This window comes from Pituophis catenifer, unplaced genomic scaffold, assembly GCF_029215685.1.
Source record: "Pituophis catenifer annectens isolate HBS135680 unplaced genomic scaffold, rPitCat1.0.hap2 SCAF_15, whole genome shotgun sequence".
Taxonomy (NCBI): domain Eukaryota; kingdom Metazoa; phylum Chordata; class Lepidosauria; order Squamata; family Colubridae; genus Pituophis; species Pituophis catenifer.
Genome location: NW_027256895.1, coordinates 8,467,563 through 8,485,150, shown reverse-complemented (window position 1 = coordinate 8,485,150; position 17,588 = coordinate 8,467,563). Strand labels below are relative to the sequence as shown.

Sequence of the window (17,588 nt, the reverse complement as noted above, 5' to 3'; positions counted from 1 at the left end):
GAAGGTTTTTCCTTAAAATTCATTTCATAGAAATTGCAAAAAATGTGGGACGCCATCCCACCAATGACGAGGTCACCAGGCTGGTACCACTCATGCGGAACAAGGAAAACATCACTCCCAGGGCAGCTCAGAGTCACTATTTTCTTCACCAGAAACACTAGAAGGAGCAACATCTTCACTCTTGAAAATCTCTCTCTCCCATCCTCTCCTATCCTACCCCAGAGGGAAGTTTGTATTGTTGCAATGGTTAATCCCGTGATTAATTCAAGGTTTCTATCTGAGAAGTGCACCTAATCAGAAAATCCACCTTTGTCTATTAGAAGATTCATGAGAGTGCAAATTGGTGTCTTGAATATCATCAGGGTTTATACAGATGGAGAACAGATGTACATAGCAATGGCTCCGACACAGCCATTATTACCCTTGTGCCAATCTCCCTGGAGTTCTTATAACCATACAGATATGTTGATTGTTGTTGAATTGAAACAGCCTTCTGTCAGTCTTTGATGTTTTGTCTAGTTAATAAATATGGTGAATCCCGTAGGAGGTAAATATTTTGTTGAAAGAATAAGTGGCTGATGGTTAACCCTTAACCACAGATGTACTATTTCGGCTACGCTATTACAGACATGAGGTCATAATGACTTTTGTAGCAAAAAGGCCTTCAATGTTTTCATGGTTAGATCTAAAAATTGATGTATAAAGCAGTAAAGCAAAAAATGTATTGATCTCTATCAAATCCACATCACGCAGGTCACTGAAAAAGGTAACTTACAACCATTTTTCACACTTACGACTATTGCAGCATCCTCATGGTCACATGATTAAAATTAAGACACTTGGCAGCTGACTCATATTTATGACAGGTTCAGTATCAGGGATCCCCTTTTGTGACCTTCTGTCGAGCAAAGTCAATGGGGAAGCCAGATTCACTTAACAGCAGGGTTACTAATTTAACAACTGTGTCAACTCCTAAAGCATTCCATGCCTGCTTTCTGGTTGCCATAAGCAGAAAGGGGGAGAACTGACGGACCTGCTGGGCACATTCCACACATGCCTTTCTCCAGATTGTATCCCAGGCTACCGGAGCCAGCAGAAGGGGTGTGGTTTTTACAGCCCAGGAACATATTCCGTTGGAGAATGTGATTTATAACAAGCCCAAGGAGGAGGGGGGTGGTGGAAAACAGGGTCATAGGGGAAAGTAAATCACGTGGAGGTAGAAATGACTCCTTATGGGTAATTGCCAAGATGTTGCTCCTAATAAATGAATGGATTTCCTTTGAACTTTGGCTCATGAATTAATTTCACATGGTCCAATCAAAGCCTCCCAGTCACACCCCTCCAGATGCAGGGCAGAATGTCCTTGATTCTCGGCGAAAGGAATGTTATTATGACTCTATATCTCCCCAGCTCCATACAATCCCCCCTCCCAGTTTCTCATAGACTAAATGTGGCAGGCCTGAAGATCCAATGCCCAAGATGGCTTCCAGGCCTGACAGGCCACCCCCCCCCATCCAATGACCGAATCCTGCAATGAGAGCAACATAGGGGGTTAACCAAATTTTTCCAACCACCTCTTCCCCTCCCAGGAGGACCTTTTGGCTTGTCAGGATATTTATCATGGAATTGTTTCACTAATCTGTCTGCCTTTAAGTTCCAGCTTTTAACCCAAGTAGCTTCAGACAAAGGTTACCCCTTCCAGTGAACTAAGTACTGTAATCGTCCTCTAAACAATCTAGAGTCTAGAATTCTTTTCACTTCATAATGGGTTTCCCCTTGCAGCACTATAGGTTTGGGAGTTGGCCGGGTCTGTGGCCTTAATCTCGACCCGACTGCTCTCTTTAGCAAACTGCAATGAAAGACAGGATGTACTTTCCCTAATATGTGTGGGAGACTAAGCTGAACTGTCACTGGGTTAATTACTTTCACTATGGGGAAAGGACCTAAAAACTTTGGTCCCAGTTTTTTACTCAGCAGCTTCAGTCTTATGTATTTAGTTGAAAGATAAACCCGATCTCCCACACGGAAGGGGGTTGAAGAAATTGGTGTTTCTCCGCTTGCTTGTTATATGCCTCAGCAGTGCTGTGAGTTAAAATAATCTCTATGATGAAGCGGTAGAAGGTCACCATAATGATTCTACATCATTCAATTGTTGTTTCCTGAGAAACAATACATATAATACATATAATCTCTGCTCTTTATCTTACATATAATACATATAATCTCTGCTCTTTATCTTATCTTATCTTATCTTATCTTATCTTATCTTATCTTATCTTATCTTATCTTATCTTATCTTATCTTATCTTATCTTATCTTACCTTACCTTACCTTACCTTACCTTACCTTACCTTACCTTACCTTACCTTACCTTACCTTATCATCTTATCTCTTTCTCACAAGATATAATTGTGGATTCAAATGGTCACCTTTCAAACACTTTTCAATGATAGATAGTGAGTATTGAGAATTTTCCCAGTGATCCATATAGGGTCACCTGGGCTGTGGGTTATCGGACAGTGGGTTATTTGTAAAAGTTAGTTGATAGCTCACTGGGCTTATGCAAATCACATCATGATATGTTCCCCTTTAAACAGAGGCTCCTAATTTTGGATCTTTACATTTTCTTCAAATTGTACAGGTCAAACTGCAGAAAATTGGAGTTTGAGGTTGGCCTAGAGGTGGAGCTCACACCTCACAATCAGGAGGCTGTGTGTTCGATCCTAGGTAGAGGCAGATATTTCTCTCTCTGGGCACCCTGAGAATATATCTTATATTATATTAAAGATGATATGATATGATATGATATGATATGATATGATATGATATGATGATATGATATGATATGATATGATATGATATGATATGATATGATATGATTGCTTCAGCTGACTGCTAGCTGCAATTCAGCAGTTCAAATCTCACCAGGCGCGAGGTTGACTCAGCCTTCCATCCTTCCGAGGTGGGTAAAATGAGGATCAGATTGTTGGGACTGATATGCTGACATTTGTAAACTGCTTAGAAAGGACTGTAAAAGAATTATGAAGCAGTATATAAGTCTAAGTGCTCTCATATTTGACACAGAGAAACAACACAGTCTAGTTTAGATGTATACATGAACACCTGGGATATTAATTTCTCTTTGTGAGTTGCTCCCTGCGATTGAGGTCAAGCTGGAAAACAATGATGTAGCATTTTGGGAGGAATATGCATCCCAGTAATGCAGCACTGGAGGACAAGATGAGAAGACCTCCACAGCTACCATGGCTTTGCCTTTTCTGCTAAGATAGGCTAGAAAGAAGGAGATCCACACACTGCAAAAAGCCAACATGCTGAAGGTGATGAACTTGGCTTCATTGAAGCTGTCAGGTAATTTATGGGCAAGGAAAGCCACAATAAAACTGGCGATGGCCAAGATACCCATGTAGCCCAAGACACAGTAGAAGAAGAAAGCTGACCCCTCATTGCACTGTAAAATCATTTCTTGTAGCACTGAGTGCATGTCAAGTCAGGGAATGGGGGATATGTTGACAACCAAATGATACAAGTACAAACTTGGATGATGGAGCATGAAAAGACAATAGAAAAGGCCAATCTTTCCCCCACCCACTTCCTCATCTGAGATCCTGGTTTAGTGGCCATGAAAGCCAAAACTATTGTGATGGTTTTGGCCAGTACACTAAAAATGGCCACAGAGAAAGTGATGCCAAACATTGATTGTCGGAGAAGGCAGGTCACTTTGCCAGGTTGGCTGAGAAAAAGCAAAGAGGAGAGAAAGCAGAGCTGAAGAGAGACTAGCAGGGTGTAGGTGAGGGATAGGTTGTTGGCTTTGACAATGGGAGTATCCCTGTGCTTAATAATTGTTCCAAGATCACAAGATGTCAAGAAGATCCGGGCTACCATTGCTTCTGCCTACGAGGCTCAATCCTTGCCAGTCCCTCGCCACATCACGGCCCATTCCACCCATAGTGCGTCCATCTCAGCAGCTTGGTCTACACAGGCTTCATTGGAGGATGTTTGCAGGGCTGCCACTTGGTCTTCACCTTCCATATTCATCCGCCATTATCGTATTGATGCCTACGCATCGGTGGATGCAGCCTTTGGACGCAGGGCTTTGCAGCAGATCCACTCAGGGGAGGTGCTCCCGGACTGGGTGTCTCCCACCCTTTAAGAGATCTGCTTTGGTATGTCCCAATTGTGACTGCCACCCCCCTCCACTGCAGTAGAATGGGTGTTGTCTTACCTGAATGCCCTTTCTGTGAGGCAGGGGGGCCCAGCAGTCACCCCCTCCCTGGGTTACCCGGTTCCTATGGTGAGAGGGTTGGTTACTAATCTCTTCTCTCAGCTCAGCACCACAGTCTGCAGACTCTCCTTCATGGGAAATCTGGGAAGCACCAGGAGGACAGGAAGAGGAGGAGCTTCTCAGATTGCAGACTCAGTCAGCTCAGTCAGGACATCCTAATCTACAAAAAACCCAACGGCTCCCTAGGACACACCATCTACAAGAAAAAAACACACACCAACTGCTACTTAAATGCACAATCACATCACCACCCTGCACAGATCAACTCCATAGCCAAGACTCTCATCTCCAGAACCTAATGCCTAGCTGACAAAGACCACCTGGAAACTGAATTACACACTCTCACAAACGTATTAATTTCTAATGGATTCCAAAGAAACACTATCACCAACCTAATCCAAAGGGCGACACCCCCCAAGAACCAAGACACAGAACAGGACAATGACATCACCCTCTTCCCTTACATCAAAGGCACCACTGATAAAATCAGCAAAATTCTCCACAAACACAATATCAAGAAAGCCTTCTGCACTGACCAAAAAATAGCCAACATCTTAAGAAACCTCAAAGACAAGATCCAGCTAGAAAACCAAGGAATCTATGAAATATCATGCAAAATCTGCCCAGCCACATACATTGGACAAACTAATAGGAGAATAAATGCATGCATTGCAGAACACAAGAATGCAGTCAGAAAAGAAGAAAAAACTTCCTCTCTTTTCCAGCATATATAGATAGATAGATAGATAGATAGATAGATAGATAGATAGATAGATAGATAGATAGATATAGATATAGATATAGATGTTTTCTCAGGTTTTCGCGGGTGTTTGTATGTAGGTCTTTGGTTATTCGGGTCTTCTCCCACGTAAAATTGGAAGTGTCTTGGCGACGTTTCGACGAAGTCTCATTCGTCATCTTCAGGCTGGTGTTCTCGGCTTCGTGCTTCCAGGAGCAATGTGAGATCGCAGCTGTCTCTTCCTTTTAACTGCTAGTGGAGGTGTGAGCTGATTGGGTGGGAACTTGGCTGTGTTCTGATTGGGTGGAGGTGTGTTCTGATTGGTTAGGGGCTTGGCTGTGCTCTGATTGGCTGGGGTTGTGTTCTGTTTGGGTGGGGGCTTGGTTGTGCTCAGCTTAGTCTGAGTTGCAGGGGGATTTGAGCTGGTGAGCTGCGTTGTTGTTGTTTGGCTTCGTGTTTGTGGCCGTGCGAGCTCTTCATGGTGGGTGTCAGTCTGCTTCATGTATGGATTGGAGGGGTTTAAAGTGGCTAATGATGCAGCTGCGGTCTGGCTTCTGGTCCTTGGTCGTGGCTCATTATCAGTGTGGGTTTGAGTCTGCTTTCTGCGTGGATGTGGACACAACGAATGACACCAGACCCACACTCACGAGTGCCACACCTGATGTCACCACCACACATCCACGCAGAAAGCAGACTCAAACCCACATTGATAATGAGCCACGACCAAGGACCAGAAGCCAGACCGCAGCTGCATCATTAGCCACTTTAAACCCCTCCAATCCATACATGAAGCAGACTGACACCCACCATGAAGAGCTCGCACGGCCACAAACACGAAGCCAAACAACAACAACGCAGCTCACCAGCTCAAATCCCCCTGCAACTCAGACTAAGCTGAGCACAACCAAGCCCCCACCCAAACAGAACACAACCCCAGCCAATCAGAGCACAGCCAAGCCCCTAACCAATCAGAACACACCTCCACCCAATCAGAACACAGCCAAGTTCCCACCCAATCAGCTCACACCTCCACTAGCAGTTAAAAGGAAGAGACAGCTGCGATCTCACATTGCTCCTGGAAGCACGAAGCCGAGAACACCAGCCTGAAGATGACGAATGAGACTTCGTCGAAACGTCGCCAAGACACTTCCAATTTTACGTGGGAGAAGACCTGAATAACCAAAGACCTACATAGATATAGATATAGATATAGATATAGATATAGATATAGATATAGATATATAGATATATAGATATATAGATATATAGATATATATAGATATATATAGATATGTTTTCTTTTCTTTTCGTAGGTCTTTATGTGTATTTCTCTTTAGCCAGGTTCTTCCTACATAAACCAAGATTTTTATGCAGCCCTAGTTCAGTGAAATATATATATACATATATGTACATATGTATATATATACATACATACATACACATACATACATACGTACGTACATACATACATACATACATACATACATACATACATACAGGTTTTCGCGGGTGTTTGTATGTAGGTCTTTGGTTATTCGGGTCTTCTCCCACGTAAAATTGGAAGTGTCTTGGTGACGTTTCGACGAAGTCTCATTCGTCATCTTCAGGCTGGTGTTCTCGGCTTCGTGCTTCCAGGAGCAATGTGAGATCGCAGCTGTCTCTTCCTTTTAACTGCTAGTGGGGGTGTGAGTTGATTGGGTGGGAACTTGGCTGTGCTCTGATTGGATGGGGGGTTGGTTGTGCTCTGATTGGCTGGGGGTGTGTTCTGTTTGGGTGGGGGCTTGGTTGTGCTCAGCTTAGTCTGAGTTGCAGGGGGATTTGAGCTGGTGAGCTGCGTTGTTGTTGTTTGGCTTCGTGTTTGTGGCCGTGCGAGCTCTTCATGGTGGTTGTTAGTCTGCTTCATGTATGGATTGGAGGGGTTTAAAGTGGCTAATGATGCAGCTGCGGTCTGGCTTCTGGTCCTTGGTCGTGGCTCATTATCAGTGTGGGTTTGAGTCTGCTTTCTGCGTGTATGTGTGGTGGTGACATCCTGTGTGGCTCTCGTGAGTGTGGGTCTGGTGTCATTCGTCGTGTTAGGGACTCGTTTGTCAATAAGGGCAGGTTTCCAAATGGCTGGTAGGCGGGAGGTATCGTCTCGTTTGTTCATGCTGTGTGGGCGTTTTTCTATCTCGATGACTTCTCTAATTATTCTGTTGTATACATATATATATATATATATATATATATATATATATATTTATGTAGGAAGGACCTGGCTGACAAATATATATATTTGTCCATGTAAGTTTTCACGGGTATATATGTGTGTACAGTTAATATTTCAGGTTTCTTCCCAAGTAATTGTGAACATATCCCTAAAAGGGAGAAGCGATGTTTCGACAGAATCTCATCTGATGATGGCAGATGAGATTCTGTCGAAACATCGCTTCTACCCTTTTAGGGATATGTTCACAATTACACGGGAAATAACCTGAAATATTAACTGTACACACACACACACACACACACATGTGTTTTCTGAGGTTTTCGCGGGTGTTTGCATGTAGGCCTTTGGTAATTCGGGTTTTCTCCCATGTAAAATTGGAAGTATCTTGGCAACATTTTGACGAAGTCTCATTCCTCATCTTCAGGCTGGTGTTTTCGGCTTTGTGCTTCTAGGAGCAATGTGTGATCGCAGCTGTTTCTTCCTTTTAACTGCCAGTGGGGGTGTGAACTGATTGGGTGGGAGCTTGGCTGTGTTCTGATTAGGTGGAGGTGTGTTCTGATTGGTTGGGGGTTTGACTGTGCTCTGATTGGATGGGTGTTTGTTCTGTTTAGGTGGGGGCTTGGTTGTGCTCATGTTAGTCTGAGTTGCAGGGGGATTTGAGCTGCTGAGCTGCATTGCTGTTGTTTGGCTTCGCGTTCGTGGTCGTGACACAACTTCATGGTGGGTGTCAGTTTGCTTCATGTATGGATTGAAGTGGTTCAAAGTGGCTTATGATGCAGCTGTGGTCTGGCTTCTGGTTTGTGGTCATGCCTCATCGGTGTGGGTTTGTTTTTTGCGTGGATGTGTGGTGGTGACATCCTGTGTGGTTTTCATGAGTGTGGGTCTGGTGTCGTTCTTTGTGTTAGGAACTCATTTGTCAATGAGGGCGGGTTTCCAAATGGCTGGTAGGTGGGAGGTATCATCTCGTTTATTCATGCTGTGTGGGCGTTTTTCTATCTCAATGGCTTCTCTGATTATTCTGTATGTATGTATATGTATACACATATACATACATACATACATACATACATACATACATACATACATACATAACATGGTAATGAGCTTTTTACTATCTTTAAGTAGTGCTTTATGAATTGAAAGTACAAAAACCATGAAAATGTCTATGCAGACATTGAACATTGTTTGAATTAATATCTGAAATATCTTAGCAGGAACCAAGACACCTAGATTATCAAAGTCAAGTTTGAAATGAGTGTTGAAGTGAGGAAAGGATTAGGTTGGAAAATGGTGAAAATATAGCAACTTATACTTAGAATAACTTTATTGACATTTTAAATATACACTAATCATTATACATTAACATGAAATTTTGCTGCATACAGCTCTCTAAGGGTCACCACCTCCAACATGCACTACATAAACAGGACAAAATAAATAAATAAATACAAAATGACGCATATACAGTACCCACATACACACCTAGTGTATATTATATGACACGGAGAAACAACACAGTCTAGTTCAGATGGATACATGTACATTTGGGGTACTAATTCCTCTTTATGAGTTGCTCTCTGTGGTTGAGGTCAGGTCTGAAAACAATGATGTAGCACTTTGGCAGAAATATGCATCCCAGTAATGCAGCACTGGAGGCCAAGATGGAGAAGACCTCCACAGCTACCATGGCTTTGCCTTTTGTGCTCATGTAGGCTGGAAAGAAGGAGATCCACACACTGCAGAAGGCCAACATGCTGAAGGTGATGAACTTGGCTTCATTAAAGCTGTCAGGTAATTTACGAGCAAGGAAAGCCACAATAAAGCTGGCAATGGCCAAGATTCCCATGTAGCCCAAGACACAGTAGAAGAAGAAAGCTGAACCCTCATTGCATTGTAAAATCATTTCTTGGAGCTCTGAATGCATGTCCAACTCAGGGAATGGGGGAAATGTTGACAACCAAAGAATACAAATGCACACTTGTAAGAGAAAGCATGAGAGAACAATAGAAAAGGCCAATCTTTTCCCCACCCATCTCCTCATCTGAGATCCTGGTTTAGTGGCCATGAAAGCCACAACCACGGTGATAGTTTTGGCCAGGACACTAGAAATGGCCACAGAGAACGTGACGCCAAACGTTGATTGTTGGAGAAGGCAGGTCACTTTGCCAGGTTGACTGAGGAAGAGTAAAGAGGAGAGAAAACAGAGCTGAAGAGAGACAAGCAGGGTGTAGGTGAGGGAACGGTTGTTGGCTTTGACAATGGGAGTATCCCTGTGCTTAATAAAAATTCCAAGCACCCAAGATGTCAAGAAGAAGAAGCAAAGAGCTGCTGAGGCCAAACCGATTCCTAAGGTTTCTTCAAAGGTTAGAAACACCACCGGTTTCAGGATACATCCATTCTTTTCTTTATTTGGATAATGATCATCTGAACATTCAAAACAGTCATCCATATCTGGAAGGAAAATCAAGGAATTTGTCACCTAAATATTCCAAATTATTCAAAAATCACCTTATTATTTGTATGCATTGAAGTAGTTTATTAAAGTTCGCTTAAGTCTAATGAAAAATGGAAGAATGCATAACCTACCATTTTGATTTGAAATCTTCCCTTCTGGGCAGGGAACACAGTCATAGCAGCAGAACTGATCCCCCTCAATCCCCTTCTTCCAGGATCCGGGAAAACAGGGGTCATTACATCTAGAAAGTGGATGAACCTGGTGATAATCATAAAATGTTTTGAAAAGGGAGATATTTAAAACAGTTTTTAATTTTTGTCCTTTACAGAGTGAAAATATTTTTGACTCCCCAAAAAATATTTAATTGATCAACTTCATCAACAATTTAAAAAGATGTAGAAATTACAATGATGTAAAAAAGCTCCTGTTTGAAGGGCAAGGTGTTTAAATAATTTAACAGGGTAACAATGTCATGGAAACATGGTCACTCTTGTGATTAGAAATGGAAATGCAAATGAAATGTGCAAGCAGGCTTTTGTATTATAATGTCGTTTTGTCAATTTGACAAATGTTTGATCATCAACAACATTTGAAAAGAATATGTCATTGTTTATTAAAAAACAGAAATCATATTTTTAAACAGACTGCGTTCAATATGGGATCATAATGGATTAATTGTAGCCAATTTAGTAGATACCTGATTAAAAGCTGGGTGCCAGACAATCCCATCTTCATCAATGAATAATTCTTTCCCTTTTGGAGCACTGGGATCCATCTTTCCAACTCTAACTCTCTGAAAAGATCTGTTTGGAAAAGTGATCAAGTTGGTGATATCGAATCCACCTGTTGCTTCCCCTTTCTTATTCAGGAACACTCTCTCTCCAGCTGAATTGTTAAAAGAAATGTCTTGAAGAAATGAATGGAGCTACTTGAAAGAGAATGAAAGAAAAAGGGGGCTGAATACAATGTAATAGAAAGGCCATAACAATGACTAAATACGTACACTAAGAAATTTGATTATTGATATTTCATAGAAATGTACATGGCTACTCTATTATATGAATGAACCAAAGCAGAATGAATGTAGGCTATTGGGATTAATCAAATTCTTTCCATTATTTAAACAATAAATAATCTTCCCTCAGTGGTATAAATATATTTGATAATCTGAAATATGACAATATTTCTTTAGCCAGATTTGAAAATTTGATCATTCTTCAGTACCGTGTTTCTCCAAAAAGAAGGCCGGGTTTTATTTTCTTTTGACCCCCGAAAAAATGGCTAGGCCTTCTTTTTGGAGGGTTCTAATTATTGACTCACCTTGTGGCAGTGGCACTCAGAGCCCCACCCAGCAGGAGCCTTCTACTGGCTCACTTCTTCTTTGCCTGCTCGCCGACACTCACACGCATCATCCTGGCCTCTGTTTCACCTTAAGATGCCTGCCGGAAGGCATCTGCAGCCAGTAACAGAGCTCCCGATAGATCCAGAGCTCTGTTATCAGCTGGAGATGCTTTCCAGAAAGCCCTCTGCAGCTGATAATAGAGCTGTGGATTGATCCGGAACTCTGTTATCAGCTGCAGATGTCTTCCGGCAGGCATCTCTAGGTTAAACAGAGGCCAAGGCGATGTGTGTGAGTAGCGGCAAGAAGATGCAGAAGATGCGGCCACAGAAGAAGGTGAGGCAGGTGTTGGGGTGTATGAGGCCTGGTAAGTAGGGCAGCTCAACCCCCCATCCTCACGCTAATCTATTTTTACCTGTGTGCCTCACCCCACCCCCTGCAACCAGGGTTGGGTGGGGTCTTAATTAGGAATAATTTTGTGTGGGGGGCTTAATTTGATAGCATGTGCTCAAAAACGTGAAAGGGCTTCTTTCCAAGGTGGGTTGTCTTTTTGGAGGAACACGGTAGATAGATGAGAGATGGGGATTATTGCAAAGAATGGATTATTGTTAGAGAGAGAGAGAGAGAGAGAGAGAGAGAGAGAGAGAGAGGGAGGGAGGGAGGGAGGGAGGGAGGGAGGGTTATTATTGTTCCAAAGCACAGATGCCACTGGTGAAAAGAAACATCTTCTAATTCATTCCTCTTGAATTCTGATAAGGACAGAAAGCTCAGCTTCTCAATCCTGAAAAATTCATGAGCCAGGAAGAAATATTTGGAGAACTGATTATTTTTGGATGAGACAATGAAAAGTAAGCTAAATTATCATTTTAAATATCTCTTATTGTACAAGCTATGGTGATTTCCTAGATACCTCTTACTGATACTTAATAAGGATAAAAGGTACAGAAGGGTTAGATGGTTAGCCACACTGGGCTTAATTCTCATTTAAAAAGATGAAATGAAAGAAGGTGATGAAGTAACAGTAGGAGTGATCGTGCAATACTCAAATTTAATGTTCTGCAAGCAAAAGAGGTAGAACACAGTCAAGCTAGAGGCTTGGACTTCACGACAGCTGATTTCAACATACTTAGAAGAGCTTGTAAGAGATTCCATAGATTAGAATTCTCAAGGTGAAAATAACCCAATAAGCTTGGGAAACTTTGAAACATGACATTATAAAAGCCCAGTCTAGCACAATTCCAATGAAGGAGAAAAATAAGAGATCTCAAAAAAAATCAGTATGGCTGCAAAAAATACTCTCTGATAAACTGAAAAAGAAAAAGGACACATATAAAAAAGTGGAAGGGGGGCAAATAACCAAGGCAGAATATCAGCAAATAGCTCAATCTTGTAAAAATGAAGTCAGAAAAGCTAAGGCTCAAAATAAAATACTTTTTCTATTTTATACAGAACAGAATAACAAAGATGAAAGGGAACTTGGAGGTTTTACAGTCCAATACACTGCTTAAGGAGAAGTGTAAAAGTGTAAAACACTTTGTAAAAGTGTTGGAGCATCCATAACTTCTGAAGGCAAGCAACTCCACTAATTAATTATTCTCACTTTCAGGAAATTTCTTCTTATTTCTAGATGGTTTCTCAAACATAACATGTAGAAAATAGTACGACTTTCGACAAACTGCTCATTGAAAAGAAGTGTCCAATGCAAAGAGAATACCTGACAAGCCTGGAGATGTAGAAGATCAGTATTCTTACCCATCATAGCATTTTTTCTATTGAAATGTAATGTGTACAGAGCCTGCAAAGCATGAGCCACAGCATAAACGGAATTGTAGACGCTGTAGCTGTGGCCAGTCATTTCTATTTCAAACAAAGGGGAAGGAAGATCTTCTAGCTTCTTCTGCCCAGTGCACGGCTTACTATGCATTTCTTGTAATTCTGGTTTTGGAAATGAACAGTCAAATGATTGTTCCCAAACATCCTGCAGAAACCCATCTCTGGAGACTGGAAGGGGATTGATGGTCTGAAGAAATTCCTTGAAACCTGCAACATCTGTTGAATGAACAGTGAAGGAAATAGCCCCATGGAACATCTGGAGATCCCAACTGACTTGAAATCCAGATAATATAAAATCAATCTGTGCAGTCATGATCCACACCTTTCTAAACAATGCAGTTTCCTTGCTTTCAGGATCTACCATAAATGTGACAGCTCTTAGGCCTGTAATTGCCCAGGATTCTCCATAGACGAGAAATGCACTGACTTTGCTATTCATCATATTAATGTAAATAACTGAAATTGTTTGATAAAGTCCTGAGATGTCTTCCACGTGTATTAGTTGTTGAAGCATTTGTATGAATGCTGAGCAGATTCCATTCTGTGAAAGTAAGGGCTGCATTTTCCGTAAGAAATTTTCTCCATTGTTGTTATCAACAGCAAAAATCCCAATCCATGTCCACTTGAAATGGTGAAGAAGTTTGATAATCCCAATGTACTGATGGTCCTCTTTCGGGACCATGGAATAAAGTGAAGAGAGCTTACTGGTCTCAAATGCATCTTGGGTTAATGAGCCATATGTCAGCTATAAGAAAGTGGAATAGTATTCTGTTGAAGTATTAAATCAAATCTATTTTGTTCTTATCTAGTTTTCTTATGAAATACATCCAAGGAACATTGTCCCTAGAATTCTTCTAAATATTACTGTAGAAAGGAATTTCTTAGAATTACTTCAAAGACATATCAGAGAACAATTGCTTTAATAGGAGCAAACTGCAAAGAGTGCTACAATCCATTCCTCCCTTAGCTATGGAATGTCTTTGGATACTCACTTCCGGTATTTGGTATTATTGTTTCAGAAAAGTAGAACTAATTAGTAGACCTTTAGCCGTGCAAAACATTTTAACACAAACCTAAGCCTAATCTCTGATGCTCATGAAATATTCCATAACAACCACATTAACAACAACAACAAAATGTAGAATTTCCCTCCTCAACCTCATCACAGCTTACTTGTGGTATCTTGAAGAAACCTATAAGTTCACCTATATAAGATGATGTTTCAAAATCCAATCCTCCAATGATAGCCATGAGATTCTTCTGGTTGTCACATTTGTAGTTAGGGACAAATTCCTGGGATTTGAAAAGCAGGTCCAGAGTGGTGCGATAGGTCATCCTCACATTCAGGTAACTGTCATAGATGTGGAACCCAAGAGTGATGTTAGGTAAGATCTGGGAGTCTTCATTGATTTCCTTCACAGCAAAAGCTAAGGCGAGGACGTGTTGATGAAATTTGGTGGTTACACTGCAAATGTTTTAAATACCTCAGTTGAAAAAGTAAGTTGACAATTCTCTTCATTTCTTCTCTGACAATTCTTCTCTGACAGAAGTAAAAAGATCATCACCTTTTCTCTAATTCTTAATAATTTCTACAGAAGGTGTTCGCTGAGCTTGGTGGCTTTCTTGCAAACATTTCATTATCCAAAGTATGTAACATCATCACTGGATACCACTGATAGTTTGGATAATGAAATATCTGCAGGAAAAGAACCAATCTCAGAGAGCACGAAAGACTCCTCATTTCAACCCTGAGCTACAAATATTCTCCTTCATTGGTAATTTCTACAGAGTTTTTACATATTATTTCCATGACTTGCAACAAATATTTTAAAATTACCTTAACCTCAGTAGATGTTCAACAACATGTGTGAACGTTTTAAAAAAAATGCAAAGAAAATTATTTCTTTTGCCAGAACCAGATACATTTGAAAGAGACAGAAAGCATAGATTACATAGAGAGAGAGAGAGAAAAAAAAGATTTGCGTACAAACAGCTTTTACTAATACAAGGGGATTTTGGAGATTGACTAAGATTTGATAGCAGAAAATATTCTTACATTGGTGACTCGTAAGGTGTTCTAGCAGGATGTTCTCTAAATTTCATTTCATAAAAGTGGTAACCAATGTGAGACACCATCCCACCAATGATGAAATCTCCAGGCTGGTACCACTCATGTGGAACAAGGAAAGCATCACTTGCAGGGCAGCTCAGAGTCACTACTCTGTGCACCAAAAACATCAGAAGAAACATCTTCATGCTTTTGTTATTGTGGGGATGCTTTCTTTTCTATTCTACCCATAGGAAAGTATATATATTCCAATAGTTCATCTAAGGATTAATCCAAAGATTACTTTTGAGAAAGCATCTAATGAAAAAATCTATCATTTTCTGCTTGAAGATCCATCTGAGTACAAATTTGTATCTTGAATACCACAAGGATTTGAATAGATACTTTGGCAGGAGAGAACAGAGCATAGAAACTTGAAGCAATGAATCTGACAGAGCTCTTAGTACCCCTAGTGCCAATTCTGCTGTGGTTCAAGACTTACTTTAGAGCCAAACAAAGGCCTTGATTGTTGTTGAATTGTAATACCCTTCTGTGCAGCCTTTGATACACAGCCATATGAAGAAAATAAGGTGATTCCTCTAGGAGATAATTATTTTGTTTTCATCATCTAGTAAGTGGCTGATGCTTCAGCTATTTTTTTTATTATTTATTTATTTTAAATGAGCAAAGACCAATGGAAGTAGCATCAGGAAGATTTGCAATAGAATATATATCTAATTGTATTATAATTAATACAATTGAAGAAATAAAAATTATAATTGTAGGAATAAAAATAGGACTGTTTTTCAATATACCACATTTGTTTTCTACCAATTTTTTCACAAAATAGAATATGAACAGATCCAGCAGATATCAGTCATTTATTGTATGTATTTATTGTGAGGATTAACAATGCAGAACCATTTAAATGAATTACCTTAAATTCACTAAAAAAATCTTCAAAGAAGGGAACAGGGAAACATTTACCATATACTTTGGGCATGAAAACCTGAGCTCCAGCTTTGCTTCTTCTGTAACCATTTGACTTTAGTAAAGTATCTCTTTGGCTAGCCATGGGCCTAAGAGTCAGTTAGGCACCCCCTTGGGGAAGTGGGGCTGCACTGCGCTGGGCTGAGCTGTGGGATCCTGATTCCCTGGAAGCTGGGTGCTTGCCCTCTACTGCTTAGGTCTCTGGACAGCCTGCAGCACCATGCCCACCTTTTGACCACTCCAAGGTCAAAACCAACCCTAATGTGACCGTCAATGAAACCATTGTCTTATAGTTTGATTTAAATTGCAATTCATAAAAGTGATAAGCTATGCAGGACACCATGCCACCAATTCATAAATCACCATTTGACCTGGGACTCTACATGGGACTGTAGTTGGAAAGTATCCAGAACTCCAATTGGTTCAATATGCAGCCATTTTTTCAAGGTGCTAGTTGTCACCTTTAAACCCTACGTGGCTTGGGACCAGGTTATTTGAAGAAACATCTCTTCCTGATCCCATCCATGTTATCTGGTAGAACAGAGAGGCAGGGAATGTTGTGTGTCCTGTCTCTTAAGTAAGGACATCTGGTGGGACCCAGAAGAAGTGTCTTCTTTGTGATGGCTTCTTCTCTCTCAAACATCATCTGGATAGAGGAAAGATTTGCTCCTACTTTGACACTCTTTTGCAAAGCCCCAGGGATCCAGTTTTGCCAATAGATCTGTGGAACTAAGAGTGGGTTGGAGCCCATCAAGTGGTTCAACTGGCTGATTGTTATCTCTAGGGGTGTATTTTTATTGTTTGTGTATTGCATTTTTGTTTTTATTTTTTAAGCAGCTGAGAGACACTGAGAGTGAATTGGTGGCCATATAAATTCTCTTAAATAAACAAACTCCTTACAATGGTATGTCATAAGTTTTTATTCAAGAATGTTCTTTGAATTTCAGTTTATAAAACTGGTAAACTGTGTGGGACATTATGTCATCAATGATGAGAGCAAAGGAAGTATCACTTGCAGAGAAGTACAGAGTAACTAGTTTCTAACTGAATTAGGGTTGCACTTTCATTATTACTTGGGTGAGATGCCTTGTCTCTATCATCTATCTATCTATCTATCTATCTATCTATCTATCTATCTATCTATCTATCTATCTATCTATCTAGCTTTTGTCTACCTACCTTTCTATCATCTCCTACCTATCTATTTACCTACCTTTCTATCTATCTATCTATCTATCTATCTATCTATCTATCTATCTATCTATCTATCTATCTATCTATCTAGCTTTTGTCTACCTACCTTTCTATCATCTCCTACCTATCTATTTACCTACCTTTCTATCATCTATCTATCTATCTATCTATCTATCTATCTATCTATCTACCTACCTACCTACCTACTGTCGAGAGTCAAGCCATCTCGACATAGCGTAGGGAGGGGAGTCACAACAGATCCGTCGCTGATATGAGGGATTCCTACCAAACGAAGAAGTCCCTCGCTGACTGCTGCGGCACTTTCTGATGGTGGGGATTGCTACTGCTGACATTAGCCGTGCACTGTGGTGGAGGGAAGGTGGTAGTCCCGTGTCTGGAGGCGGCCGGTCAGCCCACAGCTGGAGCAGAGTAGGGAGGCGTCCTCTACTGCTATAACAGGAGAGGGTGGCACCCGGAAGCAT

General features: G+C 40.9%; 1 protein-coding gene across 1 annotated transcript; it reads right to left on the bottom strand.

Annotated features, from left to right (window-relative positions):
- Positions 1–8,800: 8,800 nt before the first annotated feature.
- On the bottom strand, positions 8,801–17,588 carry LOC139324295 (vomeronasal type-2 receptor 26-like). Its single transcript, XM_070954016.1, has 4 exons — positions 17,393–17,588; positions 14,049–14,302; positions 9,835–9,910; positions 8,801–9,699 (listed from the first exon to the last, which is right to left on the bottom strand). The coding sequence occupies exons 1-4, from the start codon at positions 17,586–17,588 to the stop codon at positions 8,801–8,803; spliced, it is 1,425 nt and encodes a 474-aa protein (XP_070810117.1).